Here is a 22,110-nt window from a genome sequence, read left to right on the forward strand (position 1 = left end):
CATGGTTGCCTAACTGTAGCTAGCAGTTTACGTGCGGGATAGTCAGTCCCGTATAGATCTATACATAATAGTCACGCTCTCCCTACAAGAGATTCTGGTTATAAGAGTTAGTCCTACACTCACGAAATCCGATGGAGTGTTACCAAGGACGTGTCTCCAATCCTAAAATAACAAACTTACAGGTAATAGTATCAAAAATCTTGTTTATGGTTTGTATAAATCCTTTATAAAATATCACATTTTATGACAAGATTTACGAGTTCCTTGCTTTAGTTTTGAAAACTGTTTCTACGAGTTGATTTCTTAATCGATTGGTAAAACGGTTTTCTGAGTTAAAAGCATACTGAACATATAATTATTTAAACAAAATAATATACTTGAGCACAAGTTTCCTTGTACTTTTGCTTGTATTCCCCCCCTGAAAACATGAAAAACTCGAAAAAAAGCATAGGGGTATGAACTCACTGTTTGACGTGGGATTCGAGTGTAAGTTGCTAGGAGTTGCTGAGTGTCAAATAAAGCCTCGGACACAAACGGATCCTATTTAGCATGTAGAAGTACATATATACATTAGGTGAGGACATAACACTACCTGTTATAGAAGGAAACCACCTTAGGGACTAGGAAACACTTAAAACTAAGTGTTAGAATCACATGTGTTTGAAGAGGGGAGTTTGCGGCCGTAATCAGGAGTTTACGGTCCAGGTGTTTACGGTCCAGGTGTTTACGGCCGTAAACACTTGGCGGAAAAAGTACGATTTTCGATGTTTCAAGGCCCTTTCTAGCCTTCTGGAAGTGTTCTAAGCCTCGTTTCTAATCTTAGGAGGGTGTTGTGGCAACTTTGCACCCTATAAATAGAGTTTATGGTCAAGGGAGATTGCCTTTGACCGTAAACACTCTTTTGGTCATGATTTCTAGATGTTCAGCAAGAGATTCTTGTATCCAACAAGCTAAGGGTAGAGTACTTACGTAATGGAAGCTTGAAAGGGTGGTTAGAGTCCAAAAACACCAGTGTGTGTTCTTGGTGAGAGAGAGAATCTAGAAAAAGATGAGATTCATGAGATAAGAGCATGGATTTACCACTAGGAGTGAGATAGAAACACAATCAAAGTGGAGAATCACTTACATTCTTGAGGATCTTTGAGCAAAATTGAAGTTTGTAGAGAGAGAAAGAGAGAGAGTAGAGAGAGAAAGCTTCTGGAGTGTGTAAAGTGAAAAATGAAGGCCACTCATCCCTTATATAGGGGTGAGTTTACGGCCAAGGGGTAGGGTGGAGCGTTTACGACCGTGAACAGTGTTTACGGTCGTAAACAGAGTTTACGGTCGTAAACTAAGTTTGCAGCCGTAAACTCCTCTTGAAGCTTTGTTTGGCTTGAATGTTATGTTTTGACTTAGAAAACCTCGTTTTCGAATACGGAACTCGATCGAACTGAGTTTAGAATATTCCGTTAGACTAAAAATAATACTAACGTGAACGGAAATAAATCCGAATTGATTTATTTAAAAGTAAAGTCATTCCTACACTATCAAATTTGACGGAATTAAATAAAAACCCAAATTTGATTAACGGAAATTGAGTAAAGATAAAGGAAAAAGTTTCGGGTTGCCACATCATCCCCCCGTTAGAGGGAATTTCGTCTCGAAATTCGAACATAGAATACAAATCATGGATTAGAAAAGAGATGCGGATACTTCTGTTTCATCTGATCTTCGCGCTCCCAAGTGAATTCTGGTACCCGCTTGGCATTCCAGTGAACCTTCACTATCGGGATGCGACTTTGTTTTGTTCGTTTGATCTCCCTATCCGCTTAGCTTTCCACGCTTTCCGAAGTGTATCATGCCTTTCCAGGGTGAGACTTTTAACAGGACACGGTCTCCAACCTGGAATTCCAAGGGTTTTCGTCGTTTATCGGCGTAGCTCTTTTGTCTATCTCGAGAGGCCTTAAGTCGTTCTCGGATTTGTACGATCTTTTCTGTGGTTTCGCGGATGATTTCTGGACCAGTGAGAGTGCTATCTGGGACTTGCCCCTTGGCTAGCTGCGTGTCGCCCACCTCAGCCCAGCATAGAGCGGATCTGTACTTGTGGCCACAGAGAGCTTCGAAAGGCGCAGCCTTGATGCTGGTATGGTAACTGTTGTTGTAGGAAAATTCAACCAAAGGAAGATGAGTGTCCCATGACGCGCCAAAATCGATGATGCAGGCTCTTAACATGTCTTCCAAGGTTTAGATGGTTCTCTCACTCTGTCCATCTGTCTGAGGATGGTAGGCTGTACTCATGTCCAGCTTAGTTCCAAGAGCCTTCTGTAATGACTGCCAGAACCTCGAAGTGAACCTGCTATCTCGATCGGAGATAATGGACACAGGCACACCGTGCAGTCGGACTATCTCTTGGATGTAGATTCTCGTGAGTCTCTCCATTTTGAAGTTTTCCTTGATCGGCAGGAAGTGAGCGGATTTTGTCAGCCGGTTGACAATTACCCAAATGGAGTCGTGCCCATTCAGAGACTTGGGTAGTTTGGTGATAAAATCCATAGTAATTCTTTCCCACTTCCACTCAGGTATCTCTGGCTGCTGGAGTAGACCTGAGGGTTTCTGATATTCGACCTTCACCTTGGCGCAAGTCAGGCACTTGCCCACGAAGGTAGCGATCTCTGCTTTCATGTTCGGCCACCAATACAGTTTCTTGAGATCGAGGTACATCTTGTCCGAACCTGGGTGAACGGAGTATCTAGTCTTGTGAGCTTCGTTTATTACAACCTCTCTGTAACCACCGAACTTTGGGGTCCAGATCCGATCCATGAAATAATAGACTCCGTCTCCCTTGATCTCTAGGTTCTTTTCCATTCCTCTCAGGGCTTCACCCGGCATGATCTCTGGTTTCAAGGCTTCTAACTGAGCCTCCTTAATTTGTGTGGATAAATGGGAATGGATAGTCATGGTCAGTGCCTTCGCTCTACAACCTGAGTACTCCTTCCGGCTGAGGGCATCTGCCACCACATTGGCCTTGTCGGGATGGTAGCGGATTTCACACTCGTAATCGCTGAGTAACTCAACCCATCGCCGTTGCCTCATGTTCAGCTCCTTCTGGTCGAAGATATGCTGCAAAATTTTATGGTCGGTGAAAATAGTGCACTTGGTTCCATAGAGATAATGTCTCCATATCTTCAATGCGAAGACCACTGCTCCTAATTCCAGGTCGTGCGTTGTGTAGTTGACTTCGTGTGCTTTCAGCTGTCTTGAGGCATAAGCAATGACTTTTCCCCATTGCATGAGCACACTGCCTAAGCCCTGATTAGATGCATCGTAGTAGACAACGAAGTCCTCCGTCCCTTCGGGTAGGGACAAGATAGGTGCGCTGCACAAGGCCTGCTTCAATGTTTGGAACGCAGTGTCTTGCTTTCCACTCCAACAAAAGGGTACGCCTTTCTGAGTCAGAGTGGTTAAGGGTTTGGCAATTCTGGATAAATCTGCGATAGTAGCCAGCGGGACCCAAGAATTGACGGATTTCTGTGGGTGTCTTCGGTGCCGACCAGTTCTCTATCGCTTTGATTTTGGATGGGTCCACGTGTATGCCTTCCTCGCTTACCACGTGACCTAAGAAGGTTACTTTTCGAATCCAGAATTCGCACTTGGAGAATTTCGCATACAACTTTTCCGTCCTTAAGGTTTCCAGCACCGATCTCAAGTGTTGTCGATGATCTTCCTCATTTCTGGAATAGACAAGTATATCATTGATGAACACGATTACGAACTTGTCCAGGAAAGAACGACACATCCGATTCATCAGATCCATGAATACCGCCGGTGTGTTGGTTAGACCGAAGGGCATCACTACAAATTCGTATTGACCATACCGAGTTCGAAATGCTGTCTTAGGAACATCACTCTCATGGACTCGTAGTTGATGGTACCCTGATCTTAGGTCTATTTTGGAAAAGTAGCTGGCTCCTTGAAGTTGATCGAAGAGGTCGTCAATTTGAGGAAGAGGGTAACGGTTTTTGACGGTGAGTTTATTCAGCTCTCGATAATCGATGCACATCCGAAAGGATCCATCCTTCTTTTTCACAAATAAGATCGGGGCTCCCCAGGGTGAGGAACTCGGTCTGATGAATCCTTTGCTGAGCAGCTCATTGAGCTGACTGGATAACTCCTGCATTTCTGCCGGCGCTAGTCGGTATGGGGATTTAGCTACGGGGGTAGCTCCGGGGACTAAGTCGATACGAAACTCGACTTGGCGTTCGGGAGGGATTCCCGGGAGGTCTTCGGGAAAAACATCGGGAAAGTTACAGACTTCGGGGATACTCTCGAGGTCTTTAACTTCATGCTTCTCGTTAATGGCGTGGGCTAGGAATGCATAACACTCCTTTCGCAGGAGTTTCTGGGCTTTGATGCACGAAACGATACGGAGGTTTGAACTAAGTTTATCGTCGTAGATTACAAGAGTTTTATCCGACGAAAGATTGAGATGGATGGCTTTTTCGAAACAAAGGATATCAGCACGATTGGGGCTCAACCAATCCATGCCGATGATGACATCAAAGCTTTTTATAGAGACTGGCATAAGATCGATGGGAAATGAATGGTCGTTCAGAGTAAGGGTACAACCCACGAATATGTCATTAGTGCTCTCTTTCTCACCGTTAGCCATTTCGACGGTAAACGTTTCGGTTAATGGTTGAGATTTATGTTTAAGGAAATGCTTGAATGCATGACTAACAAAACTTCTTTCAGCACCAGAATCGAAAAGAATGCATGCATAAGAGTTATCGAGGAGGAATGTACCCATCACAACGGTAGGGTCAGCCACGGCCTCCTCTTGCCCCATAGTTAGTACTCTCCCGGTGTTGCCAGTTGTTGCTGCCTTGGGGTAGTTCCTCTTGTAATGCCCGATTTCCCCACAGCCGTAATAGGCTTGACCAACACCTGCTCCAGAGGCCTGATCGGTTGTTTGGACTGGGTTTCTGTAGCCTTGAGCCAGGTGGCCCTTTTTACCATAATTGTTGCAGAGCATCTCACGACATGGACCAGGGATGCGGTGATGATAACTGCACTTATTGCACCAAGGGAGGGTACCAGTATACCTACTGGTAGGTGCTTGAGTAGCAGGAGCAGCGACAGGGGTAGTAGCAGCGTGGACTGCCACTGTTTGCTGTTTCTTTGAGGGATCTTGCGAAGACTGGCCCTTCCGCTGCTTCCAGAACTTTCTTTTCTCACCACTCCCTTTTGCTGGCTCAGGAGCGGTTGTCACTTTATCAAGATCAACTTCGTGATCTATGAGAGTTTGCGCCAGACACTTAGCGCTGTCAAAGGTGTTTGGCCTTGCAGCCAAGACATTACCTTTGGTGGGTTGTGTCAGTCCCCATATGTATCTTTCAATCTTTTTGCTTTCCGGGGTGACCATTCCCGGACAAAGAAGTGCTAGGTCTTCAAACCTAGAAGTGTAGGCAGCAATGTCGGATTCCTTCATCCTTAAGTTCCAGAGTTCGTGTTCAAGTTTCTGCATCTCGCCCCGTGGGCATTACTCGGCTATCATGAGTTCCTTTAAACTTTCCCAACCCATAGCATTTTCCACTGGTAGGGTTAGGGATTTGACCCGACCATTCCACCAGGTCAGTACCCTGTTAGCGAAGGTGCAAGCGGCGAATTTTACTTTGTTGACCTCAGAACATGAACAGATTTCGAAAATGGACTCGATCTTTTCGAACCATTGAGTCAGGGCAATGACACCTCCTTTTCCGTCGAAAGATGTGGGTTTCGCATTCATGAAGTCCTTATAAGAGCACTCCTTCTGGTATCCCTGACCACCTTCTTGATTTTGGGGATGAGTACCACTTCCTTGCCCACCAGATCCGCCAGAATTCATCTGTGACATCGCGGCAGCCACAACAGCAGTAACGGCTGCCTGGAACATAACGGGATCGAACTGAGGGGGCGGTGGTGGTGGTGGAGTGTCGTCGTTTCTTCTGATGGGTCTTTTTCGAGGAGGCATCTTGTTCTAGAAACAATCAGGAAGAAGAGGATGGTAAGTCCTCAAGATATATGAAACATAATATATCTCATCCTGATAATAAAGTGTTCTACCAAGCGATAAGCAAAGAAAGGTTACTAATGCAAGTAAGTTATCTCTATGAAACGAATAGGGAGCAACACTAGGAATGAATTTCTACAATGTATTCGGCTCTGGCTAAAATACTCCTATAATATTTTAAGTTGCATGTTTTGTTCTTTTGATACCTTGTTAAATGGATACTGGGTAAGTTTTAGGCCTGTTGCAACACTAAAGTCACTCCCAAGCACATGTTGGTCATGTCTCGAATGAATATAGTTGATCAGGCTATATTGACCCTAGACATGATTACATAACTGCCCAGGTTTAACCGCAGTGTCCAACATCCAAAATACTTTTGTTTTGTTCTACTCATGATATTGTTTCTGGTATGTAGGTATACTTGTATACTTTTTTACAAAAATACTTGTATTTTAAAAGTATACTTTTAGTTCAGAGCACTTCGGCCCCTTAGTGTTTATAGTTGTATACCATGTAAGGTTCGGTATACTTAGTTCACTATAAACAATAGCTCTGATACCAATCTGTCACACCCCGAAACCGATGGCTGAAACGTTCCAGGATGGAGGGCGTCATGTGTAGTATCACAACAATTGTATCATAGTAAGCGTAGTAAACACAACCATTACATTATAATAAGAATATTTACATTGTTGAATACATGGTTTATACATAACAGTATATATAGCAAAAGTAAAAGACGTGAGTTCAGAATGTTCCGTCTTCTCCAAAAGTCGGCAGGAGTACCTGTCTATTGATGCCCTGAGAATACAAGCAGTTTTAAAATATCAACATAAAGCTGGTGAGTTCATAAGCGTTTAATTCTGGTGAAAGAAATGTTTCTTTGATCCTTTGAAAATTGTTTCCCAAGAAAATCCTATATTTTCTTATGAAAGAGGTTTGATTATCCATTAGGTATATGTTAAACAACCTGATTTCGAAGAGTTGAGTTATCCTAGGAAATCCTATATTTTCCTTAAAGTTGATAGTTGGTTATCGATTCTGAAATGAAGTGTACAAATATCTACCATACTTGTATCGTTAGATGTAGTATCCTTGAAAAACACTGTTTACTCTCTGTGAGATGTATTAACCTTATTACATAAATAAAACTAATAAAGAAGTAGGTAGTGAACTAGATCCTAAGGGTATTATCAATACCCTCTAGTAATCAAATCGGTTATTACTTTGAGGTTAGTTCACTTGATTCATTATTACCAAAGTAAATCTCTGTTATCTAGGTTGCGAGTTTTATAACCATACATTAAATTGGATATGGCACGTAACCGGGGGGGGGGGGGCAGTATCTTTTATGACTTTGTCACCCCAGGCATGGCTGCCTAACTGTAGCTAGCAGTTTAGGTGCGGGATAGTCAGTCCCGTATAGATCTATACACAATAGTCACGCTCTCCCTACAAGAGATTCTGGTTATAAGAATTAGTCCTACACTCACGAAATCCGATGGAGTGTTACCAAGGACGTGTCTCCAATCCTAAAATAACAAACTTACAAGTAATAGTATCGAAAATCTTGTTTATGGTTTGTATAAATCCTTTATAAAATATCACATTTTATGATAAGATTTACGAGTTCCTTGCTTTAGTTTTGAAAACTATTTCTACGAGTTGATTTCTTAATCGATTGGTAAAACGGTTTTCTGAGTTAAAAGCATACTGAACATATAATTATTTAAACAAAATAATATACTTGATCACAAGTTTCCTTGTACTTTTTCTTGTATTCCCCCTGAAAACATGAAAAACTCGAAAAAAAGCGTAGGGGTATGAACTCACTGTTTGACGTGGGATTCGAGTGTAAGTTGCTAGGAGTTGCTGAGTGTCAAATAAAGCCTCGGAAACAAACGGATCCTATTTAGCATGTAGAAGTACATATATACATTAGGTGAGGACATAACACTATTTGTTATGGAAGGAAACCACCTTAGGGACTAGGAAACACTTAAAACTAAGTGTTAGAATCACATGTGTTTGAAGAGGGGAGTTTGCGGCCGTAATCAGGAGTTTACGGTCCATGGGTTTACGGTCCAGGTGTTTAGGGTCCCTGCGTTTACGGTCCAGGTGTTTACGGTCCAGGTGTTTACAGTCCCTGGGTTTACGGTCCAGGTGTTTACGGCCGTAAACACTTGGCGGAAAAAGTGCGATTTTCGATGTTTCAAGGCCCTTTCTAGCCTTCTGGAAGTGTTCTAAGCCTCGTTTCTAATCTTAGGAGGGTGTTGTGGCAACTTTGCACCCTATAAATAGAGTTTACGGTCAAGGGAGATTGCCTTTGACCGTAAACACTCTTTTGGTCATGATTTCTAGATGTTCAGCAAGAGATTCTTGTATCCAACAAGCTAAGGGTAGAGTACTTACGTAATGGAAGCTTGAAAGGGTGGTTAGAGTCCAAAACCACTAGTGTGTGTTCTTGGTGAGAGAGAGAATCTAGAAAAAGATGAGATTCATGAGATAAGAGCATGAATTTACCACTAGGAGTGAGATAGAAACACAATCAAAGTGGAGAATCACTTACATTCTTGAGGATCTTTGAGCAAAATCGAAGTTTGTAGAGAGAGAAAGAGAGAGAGTAGAGAAAGAAAGCTTCTGGAGTGTGTAAAGTGAAAAATGAAGGCCACTCATCCCTTATATAGGGGTGAGTTTACGGCCAAGGGGTAGGGTGGAGGGTTTACGGCCGTAAACAATGTTTACGATCGTAAATAGAGTTTACGGTCGTAAACAGAGTTTACGGTCGTAAACTAAGTTTGCGGCCGTAAACTCCTCTTGAAGGTTTGTTTGGCTCGAATGTTATGTTTTGACTTAGAAAACCTCGTTTTCGAATACGGAACTCGATCGAACTGAGTTTAGAATATTCCGTTAGACTAAAAATAATACTAACGTGAACGGAAATAAATCCGAATTGATTTATTTAAAAGTAAAGTCCTTCCTACACTATCAAATTTGACGGAATTAAATAAAAACCCAAATTTGATTAACGGAAATTGAGTAAAGATAAAGGAAAAAGTTTCGGGTTGCCACAATTATGTCGTTTGTGGAAATGTCATAATCAACCAAATGAAAAGGAATTATCATTACCCAAGTTTTAATTGGATAGAAACTTGGAGTCATACAATTCGTATTGTGTGATGTATGAGAATCTTGATCATTGGAAGATCATGACTAATTCGTTAAGCACGTGTTTATGTGGGTCAAGTGAAGGACTAAAGGATCTAGTGCACATTGATATGGACTATTTAGATCCACCACAAAGAAAGATAACTCTATTCGTCATGGTTTACCGATGTTTCAGTGAACATGGCTGTGTTTATAAGATAAGCAGAATTCTAACACTTTGAAAAGTTTTCAAAGTGTAATAGAATGAATAAGAAGAATCTATTAGGCAGAGAGATAAATGTTTCTCTAATCTAGAAAGAACGGAGAGTACTTTAGTATCATATTTTATGATCATATTAATGATTATGGAACCATGTCACAAATTGATACTCGAAGAACATCTTAGTACAATTGTTTAACTAAGAAGAGGAATCAGATATTGTTGAAATGGTTCAATCGAGAGATGAGTCATACTTCGTTTCCAATCAAGTTCTAGAGTCATACTCTAGTTACTTCAAATCGTATCTTGAAGCTTATTTCAAACTAAGTAGGTTATAACACCTCATGAAATGTGGAGTAATAATGGTTTCCCTACTCTGGCACATTTAAAATTGGTAGTTGTGATGTTTTGGTTAAAACAAAGGATAAACTAAGACCAATTATATGAAGTGTTCTCTTGTCAAGAATCCATACTAACTTTTGAATATTTGTTTTGCTCGTCAAAGAATGTTCCTTGAAGAGACAAAATTTATATGTCAAGAAGTCAGTGGGAGCCTTATTGATCTTGAAAAGTTTCAGGAATCAATCGAGAATAAACTTTTTAGTTATCACTAGCACACGACCTAAGGTTGGTAACCTATCGTGTTAAGTTAACACATTCTTGTTTCTGTGCACCTTCCTGTTGTGTTGGCAATGCTTATGAGTTCTATGGTTCTCATTTGACTGCAAAAGGCAGAGCACGTTGGTCAGTGATAGTACATTGGTCAATATGGGTGAGCTGCTTAACAACACGGAAGCACTGGTAGGCCCTCATGCTACCAGAGGGCAAGAAATTAAGAACAAGCAAGTTCAGTCCATGAAAGGAAAAACCTAAAATTGATTTTGGTTTTGTCCTCTACCTTATCTTATGATTGTAGGTTGGAATTGATAAATTTACATGGATAAGAACACATAAACCATAAAATCTAGGTGGAAAAAGGTTTCGCTCTAATTCATGAAAATGATTATGAGGAAACTCTTTAGCTAGTAGATTTTAAAGATTTGATAAATATCATTATGATTAGTGGTTGTGATAATCGCATTCTCAAATTCGCAATATGATTACAGCATCCCTTTTCATAGTTCGAATTGTGAAAAATGGCAAGAAATAGTTTGAACGTTCATGACTTATTGCTATAAGTTTTGAAATGGCTTAAACACACACATATTCTATCTAATGAAGGTGTATGAGCTTGATAAGTCTATTTGAAAACTTATCGAAGCATTACGTATCAGAAATATGCACTTTAGTAAGAAAGTCAAAAAGTATTGACATCTGGAAGTCCAGTTGATTTCTGGGTACATGTCAAAGCTAGTGGGAGAATAATTGTTATGCAGATAGAAGCGTAATTGTTATGCTAAGTGTTGTAAGTTGGCAATACTATTTATAGGAAACAAAGTTTTCAAATTTGCAAAATTGCAAAGTTTGGGAATTGTTTCGCTACAAAAGGATTTAGGGGAGAGGACACTTATACTTCATTTCAAATCTAAAATTTTAGATTAAAGGATTTAATAGAACTTGGTCATGGGTATATATGAATATCATAGGATATATATATATATATATATATATATATATATATATATATGGAAATATTATAGAAAAAGACTGATCAAGTATCATATATTTATGTGAGACATTATGTGTCGAATCCCATATGTCTTGGATATTGGATTGATTACATATGTTATAATATTCACTTGTTTTGATTTTCCAAATGCCTAGGGCATTGAGAGGGAAACGGGACTAGAACAAGGTGTGACTGAAGTTGTTAAACAACTGTCTAGAACACTTTGAGGTTTACTGAAGATTGGTTGCTTGTGGACAGTTGGAAGTATAGTAAAAATTTGGACGGACCACATTGACATAATTCTGAATGGAGGTGACTCTTGTTCGGAATTGATGGTCGTATGGTAATATGAAAATATTTCCATAGTGGGAGTTGGTTATTGAAATCTACATGTGAGCTAGAAACCTTAACGCAAGGAAGGTGTTCAAGGAGTTACCTTGAATTTGATACTTCATCACCATGAAATTGTTTTAGTAACAAAGTTTCAATGGAGCATTTTGTGACATTGTTGGCTAAGTCTCGGTGACTTTGACGCCACGTCATCACAAAAGGATATTGCATGCAAGGTTAGACTCTAACACATGTAGTGGTAACAAGAATTTGGAACTCTTACACTTGTAATAAGGATTTGAAATTGTGAAATAAGCATCGTTGGAATTATGTCCAATTGATCTGCTCACAAAGGAAGACCCATAGAGAGACATAGTATGCATGTTTATAACATGGCATGAATGATGTTTAATTCAAGCATTTAGTTGATTAATCGAAACATTATATAATTAATAAAGTCTAATTAATATGGTGATTAAATAATAAGTGTTTTGTTTATATTAAATAGTTTTGAGACCATAGTTAATTAGGTTATTATTGTGTTTCATTTCACATGTTTTACTTCCCGAATAATTGGATTATTCAAACATCCACAGTCGATCATACTTTTGGAAGTAAGTAGTGAATTAAGACTGTCATGAATCAAACTGTATATTGTCTAAGGGTTTAGACATAGCAATGGTTTGATGCAATATTCATGAGTACTTTTGAAATAGGGATTTAAGTATTGGATAAACCCACGCTCAGAGAATTACTTCATGGATTTTATCACGAGTAATTTTGAGATGATAATATCTTATATTCTTGAAACAAAGATATATGATTTGTTGTCTACGATTCAATTGTGCATTGATAATACGTAAACACATCAGTAACTTGATGTTATAAAACGTATTGTTGTGCGTGATTTGACGAGTGAATAGTGCAAGCATATAAGTCGAAGTTTATCCGTTTCTTTTACCCTGAAGGGAAAAGCAAAATCTGTGGGCCCCTCGATGATTTGATGATGACATCTAAAGCGCTTGGCCAAGCCTGGACTGAATTGATGTGTTCAACTAGCAGTCTGATATCAGTCGTCATAAATCAGAATTCGGGAAACAAATATTGGACAGAGAGATTGATTATAATCCATGTCTCATGTCCATACGATATCTTGTAGAACGGAGGAATATTTGATCACTTATCTAAGGACACGTTACTGACTAGGTCAGAGTTCGACAACGGCTTTTGGTAGCTAAAATTTCCTAGTCGATTTAGTAGTTATACTGGCAGTTATAGTTATTAGACTTATCCAAGTGGGTGACTGTTGGATTAGGTGTCTAAGCCCATAATCAATCTCTCTAGAGGAGCGACACTTGTGGGGCTTGCTACCAAAGGTCTTTCAAACAAGGATTCAAGATTGTTTACAATAACAATCTAAAAGGTGTGTATCATAACCCTTCTTATGTGATTTTCGATTATTATCCATAGATCTAGGGTTTATACTTTGTTGTTCATTATTGTATGTTCAATTAGAGAAAACGTAGATCTTCAATTAGGGTTGCATGTACACATAGGATTGTATGTTTTGCTCAATACCCATCACAAACGCCATCTCCATCACCAAATTTGCCATACCCACCGCACATCCACCGTCTCTCTCACCACCGTTGGAGACTCATTTCACTTTTCTAGATCGGTGGAGACTTCTTTCTCTGAATCTGATGGTTTTTGCATCAATAGACCAGAAGTGCTATAGAGGAATAGATTAAAAACAAAACCCACAAATTTTGTTCTTGTTTTTTTATTTTCCCTCTTTTTTTCTCGACTGCTGGAAGGAATCAGGAAGACACATAGAACTTTACCAAACTTGGATATCGATTGAGGATGACAGCAACAGGGGGATTAATTGAGAACTTTAGCAATCGATTTCTAGGTTTGTTCAAGAATTTCTTTACCATAAAATTTGGGTTTTATGATCAGATTATGAAGAGAGAGAGAGAGAGGGAGAGAGAGAGAGAGAGAGAGAGAGAGAGAGAGAGAGAGAAGATGTGAGGAAGAAGAAAGACGGTGAAGGATTGGGGATGGGGCGAAGTGGGTGTCTATTTATTTTTTATTTTTTAAATAAAACTACATAAAATAAAAAGGAAAATGAAATTGAAAAATGGTATAATAGTAATTTCAGTTCAAATTTGTAACAAAACAAAACCACAAGGATCAATCATGACAAGTTTTAAAAAGCATAAGGACCATGTTCGTCAAAAAAAAATTAGCAGGGTGTAACATTTGTTTTCCAAAATAGATCAGTTGAGGACTTGAGGGATCAATGGTAAGGTTTTTGGAATAAAAAACCTTGTAACACGACATGGTGAATGGAGTACCACGGTGTGGCATGGCAACTTCAAGAACGCGCATCTAATGGCCGTCACGATGTGGCAAGAGGGATGCCACGACGTGGCAGATGCTACAGCCCAAGCCTATGATTTTAGGGTTTCTTCCATATTTAAGCAACTAAACTTAAGGATTAGGGCATCGTCTTCAGCCTCCAACCCTTCAACATGAAACCCTAGCCTTCATGGATGCATAAGAGCTTGTTTGCTTGATTGAAGACCTTTTTTCTTTGATTTTTGTGAAGCTTGAGGAATGAGGAAGATCATTTTGGTGCAACGGAGCAAAGAACCAACTTGGATCCATCTTCTTCAGATTTCTGAGTTATTTGAGGTATAAAATTCATACATTGGCATTTCTTTTCCTAGATTCAAGTTTGGGATCATTTTGGGTGGTTGTGTCCCCTTCCATGGATGCTCTTGGAGTTTGAGGAACTCCAGAGCAGTGTTTTAAAAAATGGTTTGAACCGGCCGGTCGAACTGGTTGGACCGGGAACCGGAGAAGAGAGCGGTTCAACTATCACCGGTTTTACACCAATTTCTGAACTGGATTGAACCGGCCGGTTTTTAGAAAAAACCGGTTGAACCGGTCAAATAAACCGGTTGAACCAGTTAAACTAAATAAAAATACATGGAAAAAAACATTTTCAATAATAAATTTTGGTGGACTTTTTCACATCTATTTAGATTTCTCTAAATAAAAACATATGGTAAATGTTATGATGTTTTTTGATGCACTTGTATTCATTTAAAACTATATTTTGTTTCGGTATTATACTTTATTTTCTTTTTGACGTATGTGAATTGATGTAAAACTTATAGTTATGTGTTGTTTTAATGTATTTATATTGATCTACAACTTTTTTTATGTGTATTTTTAATGTTTGAACTTGTAGACGTCAAATTCATGATTTATGTATGTATGTGTAGAAAAATAAGAAAAAAAAATGAAAATTATAGAAACCGGTTGACTCGGCGGTCGAACCGGTTAAAACGGGAACCATTCGCCATACCGGTTCAACTAAAAGGCCGGTTTTTAAAACATTGCTCTAGAGCTTGTTATGGTTCTCTTATGGTCTCTAGGCTTTTGATGAATAAGAAAAAGAGTCATGTTTGGAGTACATTGTGTTCATGCATAAGTTTTAGCTTCATTAAGGACTTAATGGACTTAGGGTTGTATATATTGCCTTGTGGTGGAGTCCTAATGGATAAAGTTGGAAACTTTATCAACTAAGTCATTGAAAAGGACCAGATCTGAAATTATGGGTTTAGATCTGTAAGGATTAAACTCTTAATGAAAAATATGACTTTCTGCCAGGAACCACGACGTAGCCAAGGGCTTGCCACAGCGTGGTGGTGTCTTGCATGTCAACTGTTTTGTCCTAGCATGCTCACGACATGGCCAAAAGGTTTCCACATCGTGGTGAGTGTTGATTTGGTTGACCGTTGACTTTTGTTGATCGTTGACCTTTGACTTTTGACCAGTTTGACTTTGGGTCAAACTTGAAGGACTTGGGTTATTGATTAAAGACTTATCTTTGTTTGGTGCTAGTCGGTTCACAGGAGTGACTGGTTCAGGGAGTGAGGGTGTTGTTGGGCTTCCTTGGGTCTTCGATTCATGTGAGTTTCCTCAATATACTATGTGTTATAGTGTATATCCTTATATGATAGGATATATGAGTAGTGGCATGCTGGTTAGAGTACAAGGAGGTCGGTGATCATCTAGTTGGGTGCCCTAGGGGTTGTATGTAGTCATGTAGGATAGTCTGAGAACTCTTGATTAAGACGTTCTTGCATGTTCCTTGTTTGGTTGTGGCTCTAGAATGAGATCACCTGTTCGACTGTCTATCTTACCTCTGATTATATATAGTTATGCATTCATTGATGATCTACTAGTTGTGGGGTAGTATGTTGTATGAGATCCTATATGCGACAGTGAGTCTTCTCACTGTGTTACCTATATTAAAGGCCTATATTCTAGTAGTGAATATTCAGAGAGACACAATATTTAGGTCATTGAATGACCACTTCTTTGTAAACTCTCTTTTTGTATTATAATGCTAATTTCAACTTTAATAAGTTATTGGGGGGTGTTATTTATGACTGAATAGTAAAATTTGTAGGTGTCGAATAAACATGCTACAAGTATGTTTTTTGACTTGTAAAATGGGTTGAGATTGAATGAGATTTAGGTTTTAGAAAGGGTAAAACCATTGAATAAATTAACATGCAACAAGTATGTTTTTTTGACTTGTAAAATGAATTGTTTTTCTCTATTAGAATTTACAGAGAAGAGATTTTTTTTGAAATTGAATATAAGATTTAGTTTATAATACAAAAGAAACAAAACAACTATATTTAATAAACCTAAAAGAAGAGGATATAGACTAAGAGGAAACTAAATGCAATTAAGGAAAGTGCAACACAAGAAAGTTTTTGTTTTTATTTTTCTTGGAGCAGCATCAACCAAGAACAGTTTTTAATTTTTCAAAGGAAAGTGTAATTTAAACCTATATGAATACAAACATTCACATAAACATTAAAATGCAATTCTTTTTGGTGCATCTACTATGGCTCACAATCAATTAGAACTTGGACAACCGAATCCATTGTAGGCCTTTTATTTCTGTCTTCCTCCACACAACTTACACCAATCTCAACAAGTTTTGCAGCCTGCTTCCTACTAAACACCCCTCCCAACCTTGAATCAATAATCTCTTCAATCCATGACTCCATTTCTTCTCCTTGAAGCTTCGTTTTCGTTACCCTTACAACCCTCATAAGCTCCGACTCTTGCTCTTCACCTTCCTGCATAATCATATTAGAAAGACGAATTCCCCTTGCCATTTCTAAAACCAAAACCCCATAGCTGTAGACATCAACTTTTGCTGTGATAGGAAGGTTGCTAGCCCATTCTGGAGCCATATATCCTTTTGTACCCCTCATTTTAGTAAACTCCGAGTTTTGACCACCTCTTTGAGACAACTTTGCCAAACCAAAATCTGCAATCTTTGCTTCGAACGACTCATCTAAAAGAATATTTTCTGGCTTAACATCACAATGAATCACCCATTCTAGGCATTCATGGTGTAAATAAGCCAAACCTTTTGCTATCCCGATGGCAACTTTAAGCCTTTCTTTCCATTGAAGAACACTCGAGGAGAACAATCTTTTGTCAAGAGATTGATTTTCTACATATTCATAAACTAGAAGTTTGTGTTTTCTCTGAGAGCAGAATCCCCACATTCGCACTAGATTCATGTGATTGATTTTACCAATGGTGCTGACTTCTGTCCAAAACTCTCCACCTTCTTCGCTAACATCTCCCAGTCTTTTCACAGCCACCACCCTTTCGTCTTCCAGAATCCCTTTATACACAACTCCTGATCCTCCTCGGCCTATCTCCAACTTAAAGTTCTGTGTCGCCTTCAACAGCTCTCTATAACTAAACCCTCTAAATTGACTAGATACCATACGATACCCTTCTTCAAGGTTGTTTAGCAATGCGTTGTTTCCATAAAATATCCACCAGCCCAATAAGATGACCAAAGCTTCAACTAAACCTATAGCTAAAGCAAAGGAGTAAAGATAAACCCATTTCACCTTCCCACCAGATGATTTATACATAGATGGAGAACCCAGCGTGACTAGAGCGTCTGCACATGTGGCCTTTGAACCAGTAAGGATTGAAGCAGCTTCGGGTGTTTCCATGCCTATTGGGACTTTGAAGTAGGTGGTTCCTGGGAAATTAGGCTTTTGGTAACCGTTAAAAAGAACATTTTTAGTAAAACAAAGACCTGCACCTGTTAGCCTATAATTAAATGCTTCACAACGAGAATCTTTCAAGCAGATGTCTCTACACGATTCGAAGGAAATGGTTGATGAGTAATTTAGATCAAAGCCATAGTAATCAGTATACCACATTGGCAAAAACTCAAACCTCGTTGAGTTTTCACTCGTAGCATTGAATGTAGGTTTACAACCACGGCTTAAATCAGTAGGGTCACTCCACTCATGGCCAGCTGGGCATGAACACGATGGTGGTTTGTCTCCGTAAACACAAATCCCGTTTCTCCCACAGATTCCATGAACATCACATGGTTGTGCAATAGCTTGCCATGAGATCGACCATAACCCAGTTGACTCGTTCAAGCTATAAAGTCTGAGATTCCCATCATAGTCCATGGTGAGCCTCCTTCTGATCCCCAAACCCATATCTGAAGCATTAAATTGCCACCCATCGCTTGAATTAAACACACCCAAATCGTTAAAGACTGCGAATCTGCTACTATTATAGGAGGTTCTTCCAACAGACCACACGTTAAATCCAGGAAGAGGACTAGGCCAGTACACACTTGAAATTTCTGGGCCATCATAAAGCAGTATTAAAACATTATTACTGTTATAACTCAAACTAAAATACCCAGCTTGTAAACTTCCTTTTCTCAAGGAAGATATTAAGCTTTTGCTCTTTGTTAACGTTTGAGAAGGCAAAAGAGTATCGGTTGGATAATCAAAGCTTTGCCAAAGAATCTCACCTTTCTTGTTCATCAATACCAGATTACCTGTATTAAGCAGCACTGCTCTATCTACATCGGTGGATGTTGTGTTGGTCTGCCAAACAAACATGTCATTTACATCGGTCAAAACCATGGCACCGTTTTTCTGAAGTGTCAATTTTGAGCCATGGCCGTTGACAGGTTTGTTGCGGTTTGCAGTCCAAACCACGGTTCGGTCTCTGGAATTTGTAAACCAGATTGCAAACCAGTAAGCATTGGTTTGAAGGCCATAGAAGCCACATGCAAACGTGTTGTCAGGGGAGGTTATGATGTGTGAGCCATCACCAACAGATAGAGACGAGCCTCTACGAAGATGATCCTGAAGAGTGTTCTTTGATGATGAACATTTCATCAAGCAGCAAAAGAGGAAGAGAAATACTCTTTTGTTCATGTTTATGTATGTATGTGATCAAAGTTTAAATAAAAATAAAGAATATAGTTTGAGAGAGTAATAGTATTGAAATGTAACTTTTGACATGTAAAAGCTTACACCATACTTTGTATATATATTACAAGCGTAGGCCATTTCGGGAAGCGACCGTAGATCGAGTTGTTAATTTGTGCAAATTGACGATTGACTTAAAGATTTATGGAGTATAATTCGGTTCAAATTGAAGACAGTTATTATGTCCACATATATATCACTTATTATGACGTCAATATTTAGGCGTGGTTCGTACTCTATCTAATTAAATGTGAAAGAGGAAGATGAAAGAAGAAGTTGTAATGAAATAGACTTGTTTTCAGGAAATTGACCTCGATTTAGATATGGAATGTTCTTCAGTTAATATAATAATATTTAAGAACATTCTTATGTCTACATATGAGTTTAATTTGTAGGACTTAGATACTCGTCATGATTGGTACGCTATCTTATTTAATTTCTACATATCGGCTATGAATTACCCTTCCAGCTGATTAAAAAAGTGTCCACTTCATCGTTTGCAAAATAAAAAAAAATAATAAAAAAAAAAACAGTTACGACAACTGTACTATTGATAAAGTAATTTGGAAAAAATAAACGTGTATCCCATCTAATAAAACATAAATGTAATTTACTGATGTAAATTTGTTCTTGTAAGAAAACTCGTGTAGTATCGATGTAAATTTACTCATGTATCCATTTTGTAGCTTTATTTCATAAAAGTACATTGCATATAGGCTTAAAGTCATGCATTTTGCATGTTTTTCGGGATTTTTCATGAGGCAATTTCATTCAAATACTTTTGTGATATTTCAGGGACTTTTGGAGGTAGGATATTGTTGGAGGAGGTAAATAAAAGTTGCGGACAAAATTTCAGGACTTGCGGAGCACCGAGGAGCAAGATATCAAAGAAATGAAGATTTTGGCTTTACAGACGTTTACACGGCCGTGTAAATAGAAGCCTTGCGTTTACACGGCCGTGTAAACGTAGATTTCTACACAGTGTATTTTTGCGTTTACGCGGGCGCGTAAACGACAGTGTTAATTTACGCGGGCCGTGTAAACGTAAATGCGGGTTTTAAAGCAGTTTTTCACCATTCTTAAAGGGGAAAACCAATTTTTTTAAGAGGGGGTCGACTTTTGGAGTAGAGAAGGCGATTTTCTTGAGGATTTTGAAGTTGATTAACACTTGGGAACATTTGATTTCATTTTGTAAGAACTTTAATTTCATTTTCTAGATTTGTGATCTTGTTCTAGTCATGAGTGGCTAGAACCCTAGATTCTCCAACTTTATGTCTTGACTTCTAGTTGTGATTTCAATCATATGACTTGATGTTTTCTTTCAATTTTCTATCTAGTAATTTGATTTTGTTTCAATCGAATGTTTGATTCTAATTGTGATTCTTATTGGCCATTTGAATTAGGGTTAGATCATTCAAGTTATCTAATTGCAAAATCCGTAATTGCTTTGTAAATTGGACTAGTTAACAAGCACTAAACTGATTTCTATTGAATGAATTTAGTGTAAATGTTATTCACACATTCTTATGCTCCCGAGCTTATGAGGAGTATTGAGTGTTGTTGAGAACATTCACATAAAGTTTAATGCAATCTTTCAACCTAATTCTAAGAGTTTGTTTAGATTAGATTGGTAAGGTTAGGATTAATCAAAGAGCTTGTTTTGGTTAATTATTGTGGTGAATGGGAAGTGTTAGAGCTTGTTAACACTTTCAAGTACCAACTTAGATAGAATTAAACAAATATCTTGTCATCCATGGAATCACATTGCTAATTTGTCTTGCATAGAGTTGGAGTACTTACAAATCTTGAACTTATTTCACTTAATCAATCATTTACTTATTGCTTTATTCTATAGTTTAAATCATTGCTTATAAATTCCCCCCATCCTGTGACCATTTTTGTACCTTACGCAAAAAGGTATAAACACTTGTCCCGTGTCTCTGTGGATCGACCCTACTTACCTTGTACTACGTTTTTAGTGCATAGTAGTAGTGTTTAAGGAGTCATTTGTACCCTTTATTTGTTGGGTTTGACACGCCTAACAAATTGGCGCCGTTGTCGGGGACACGGTGTTACTAATTGTTTATGCCAAGCATTTTGTGAGCAGGTGTTTTTAAAAAAAAGAAAAGAAAAGTCAGGTAGAAGATAAGTTTTCAATTGAAGGAAGTGGCGAGAAGGTTAATGTGTTGTAAAGGCCCACCTACTTAGAACAAAGCACATTCAGGGGCCAGGTCGAGCCAACGACTTAAAACAAGGGCAGCTAACCGGGAGGCAACCCGGAGTTTTTTTTTTTTTTTTTTCTTTTTTCTTTCTTTTAAAACTTTTTAGTCTTTGGTAAATTTCAATTTTTTTTAATGTCCCAAATGGTTTTAAACTTATTTTTTATGCCTAGATATTGAATCTCCGGCTCCAAAAATACTTCACGAATAGCTTGGGGAGGATGAAGAGGAGGTTCACACAACAATTGCGAGGCTCCAAGAACGATTCGGTAAATTCTTTCCATATCTTTAATCGTTCATATTTTACTTAAAATTCAATTGGTGTGCATTTGTGACTGTTTTGGACTCATTCCCAACCCATCTACCATCCTCCACCACCCCTGATAATTAGATGGTTTAGCTCTCTCCAAGCATCGAGGACAATGTTTATTTTAAGCTTGAGGAGGGGAATCCATCCATGCATAAATTCCGTTGCATGTAGGTTGCATTAATTTTGTACATATTGCATTAATTTTTATTTTCTTGTTCATTTTTCTGCATAGAAAATTTTTCAAAAACCAAAAATATTTTCTTTCTATTCTAATTTTTATTATTTTCTTTGCATTTTGTTTGCATCCAAATTTTTGCATTGCATTCTTTGAAGAAAAAAAAAACAATTGATCCAATCCCAAGCAACCGAATCTTTTCAAAACAGTTGAGCTGGTAAATGAGTCATGTGCCTTGAAATTGGCTTGCTCTTTTTATTGAAAAATCTAAAAGCAAGTTAATCACACACGAACACACCTCCCGAAGCTACTTGTGCAAAACAGAAAGTGAGAAGATTGTCAACATTGGAGCATAACAGCAGGTATGAGTTAATTCTTTGGGACATATGACTAGTCTTATGAGTAGTAAGTGCTCAATTGAACTTAAAATGTCAAATAAATGAAAAAAAAAGAATGCAAAATTTCAATGTCCCGAGCCTTCCAGCGCTCTAAAAAGTCCTTTCTACTCATTCCCTTTTATATACCCTGCTTGGGGACATAACTTTCAACTATACTTACGGGTCTTTGCATGTTAACCTTTAGTCCCCTGAAAAATGTCTTAGAAGTCCTCACGGTAATAGACCGTGAGATGTCCCACAATAGAAAAGTCAAGGACGAAAATATAAAGAAATTGGCCAAATAAATAAATAAATTAATAAGAGT

General features: G+C 38.5%; 1 protein-coding gene across 1 annotated transcript; it reads right to left on the reverse strand.

Annotated features, from left to right (window-relative positions):
- Positions 1 to 16,268: 16,268 nt before the first annotated feature.
- On the reverse strand, positions 16,269 to 18,650 carry LOC145139565 (putative receptor protein kinase ZmPK1). The gene has a single exon (XM_079073349.1). It carries the CDS (start codon positions 18,648 to 18,650, stop codon positions 16,269 to 16,271), a length of 2,382 nt encoding a protein of 793 aa, XP_078929475.1.
- Positions 18,651 to 22,110: the final 3,460 nt, after the last annotated feature.

Source organism: Lactuca virosa, chromosome 9, assembly GCF_052849685.1.
Source record: "Lactuca virosa cultivar CGN04683 chromosome 9, Lactuca_virosa_CGN04683_v6, whole genome shotgun sequence".
In the NCBI taxonomy this organism is placed as follows: Eukaryota; Viridiplantae; Streptophyta; class Magnoliopsida; order Asterales; family Asteraceae; genus Lactuca; species Lactuca virosa.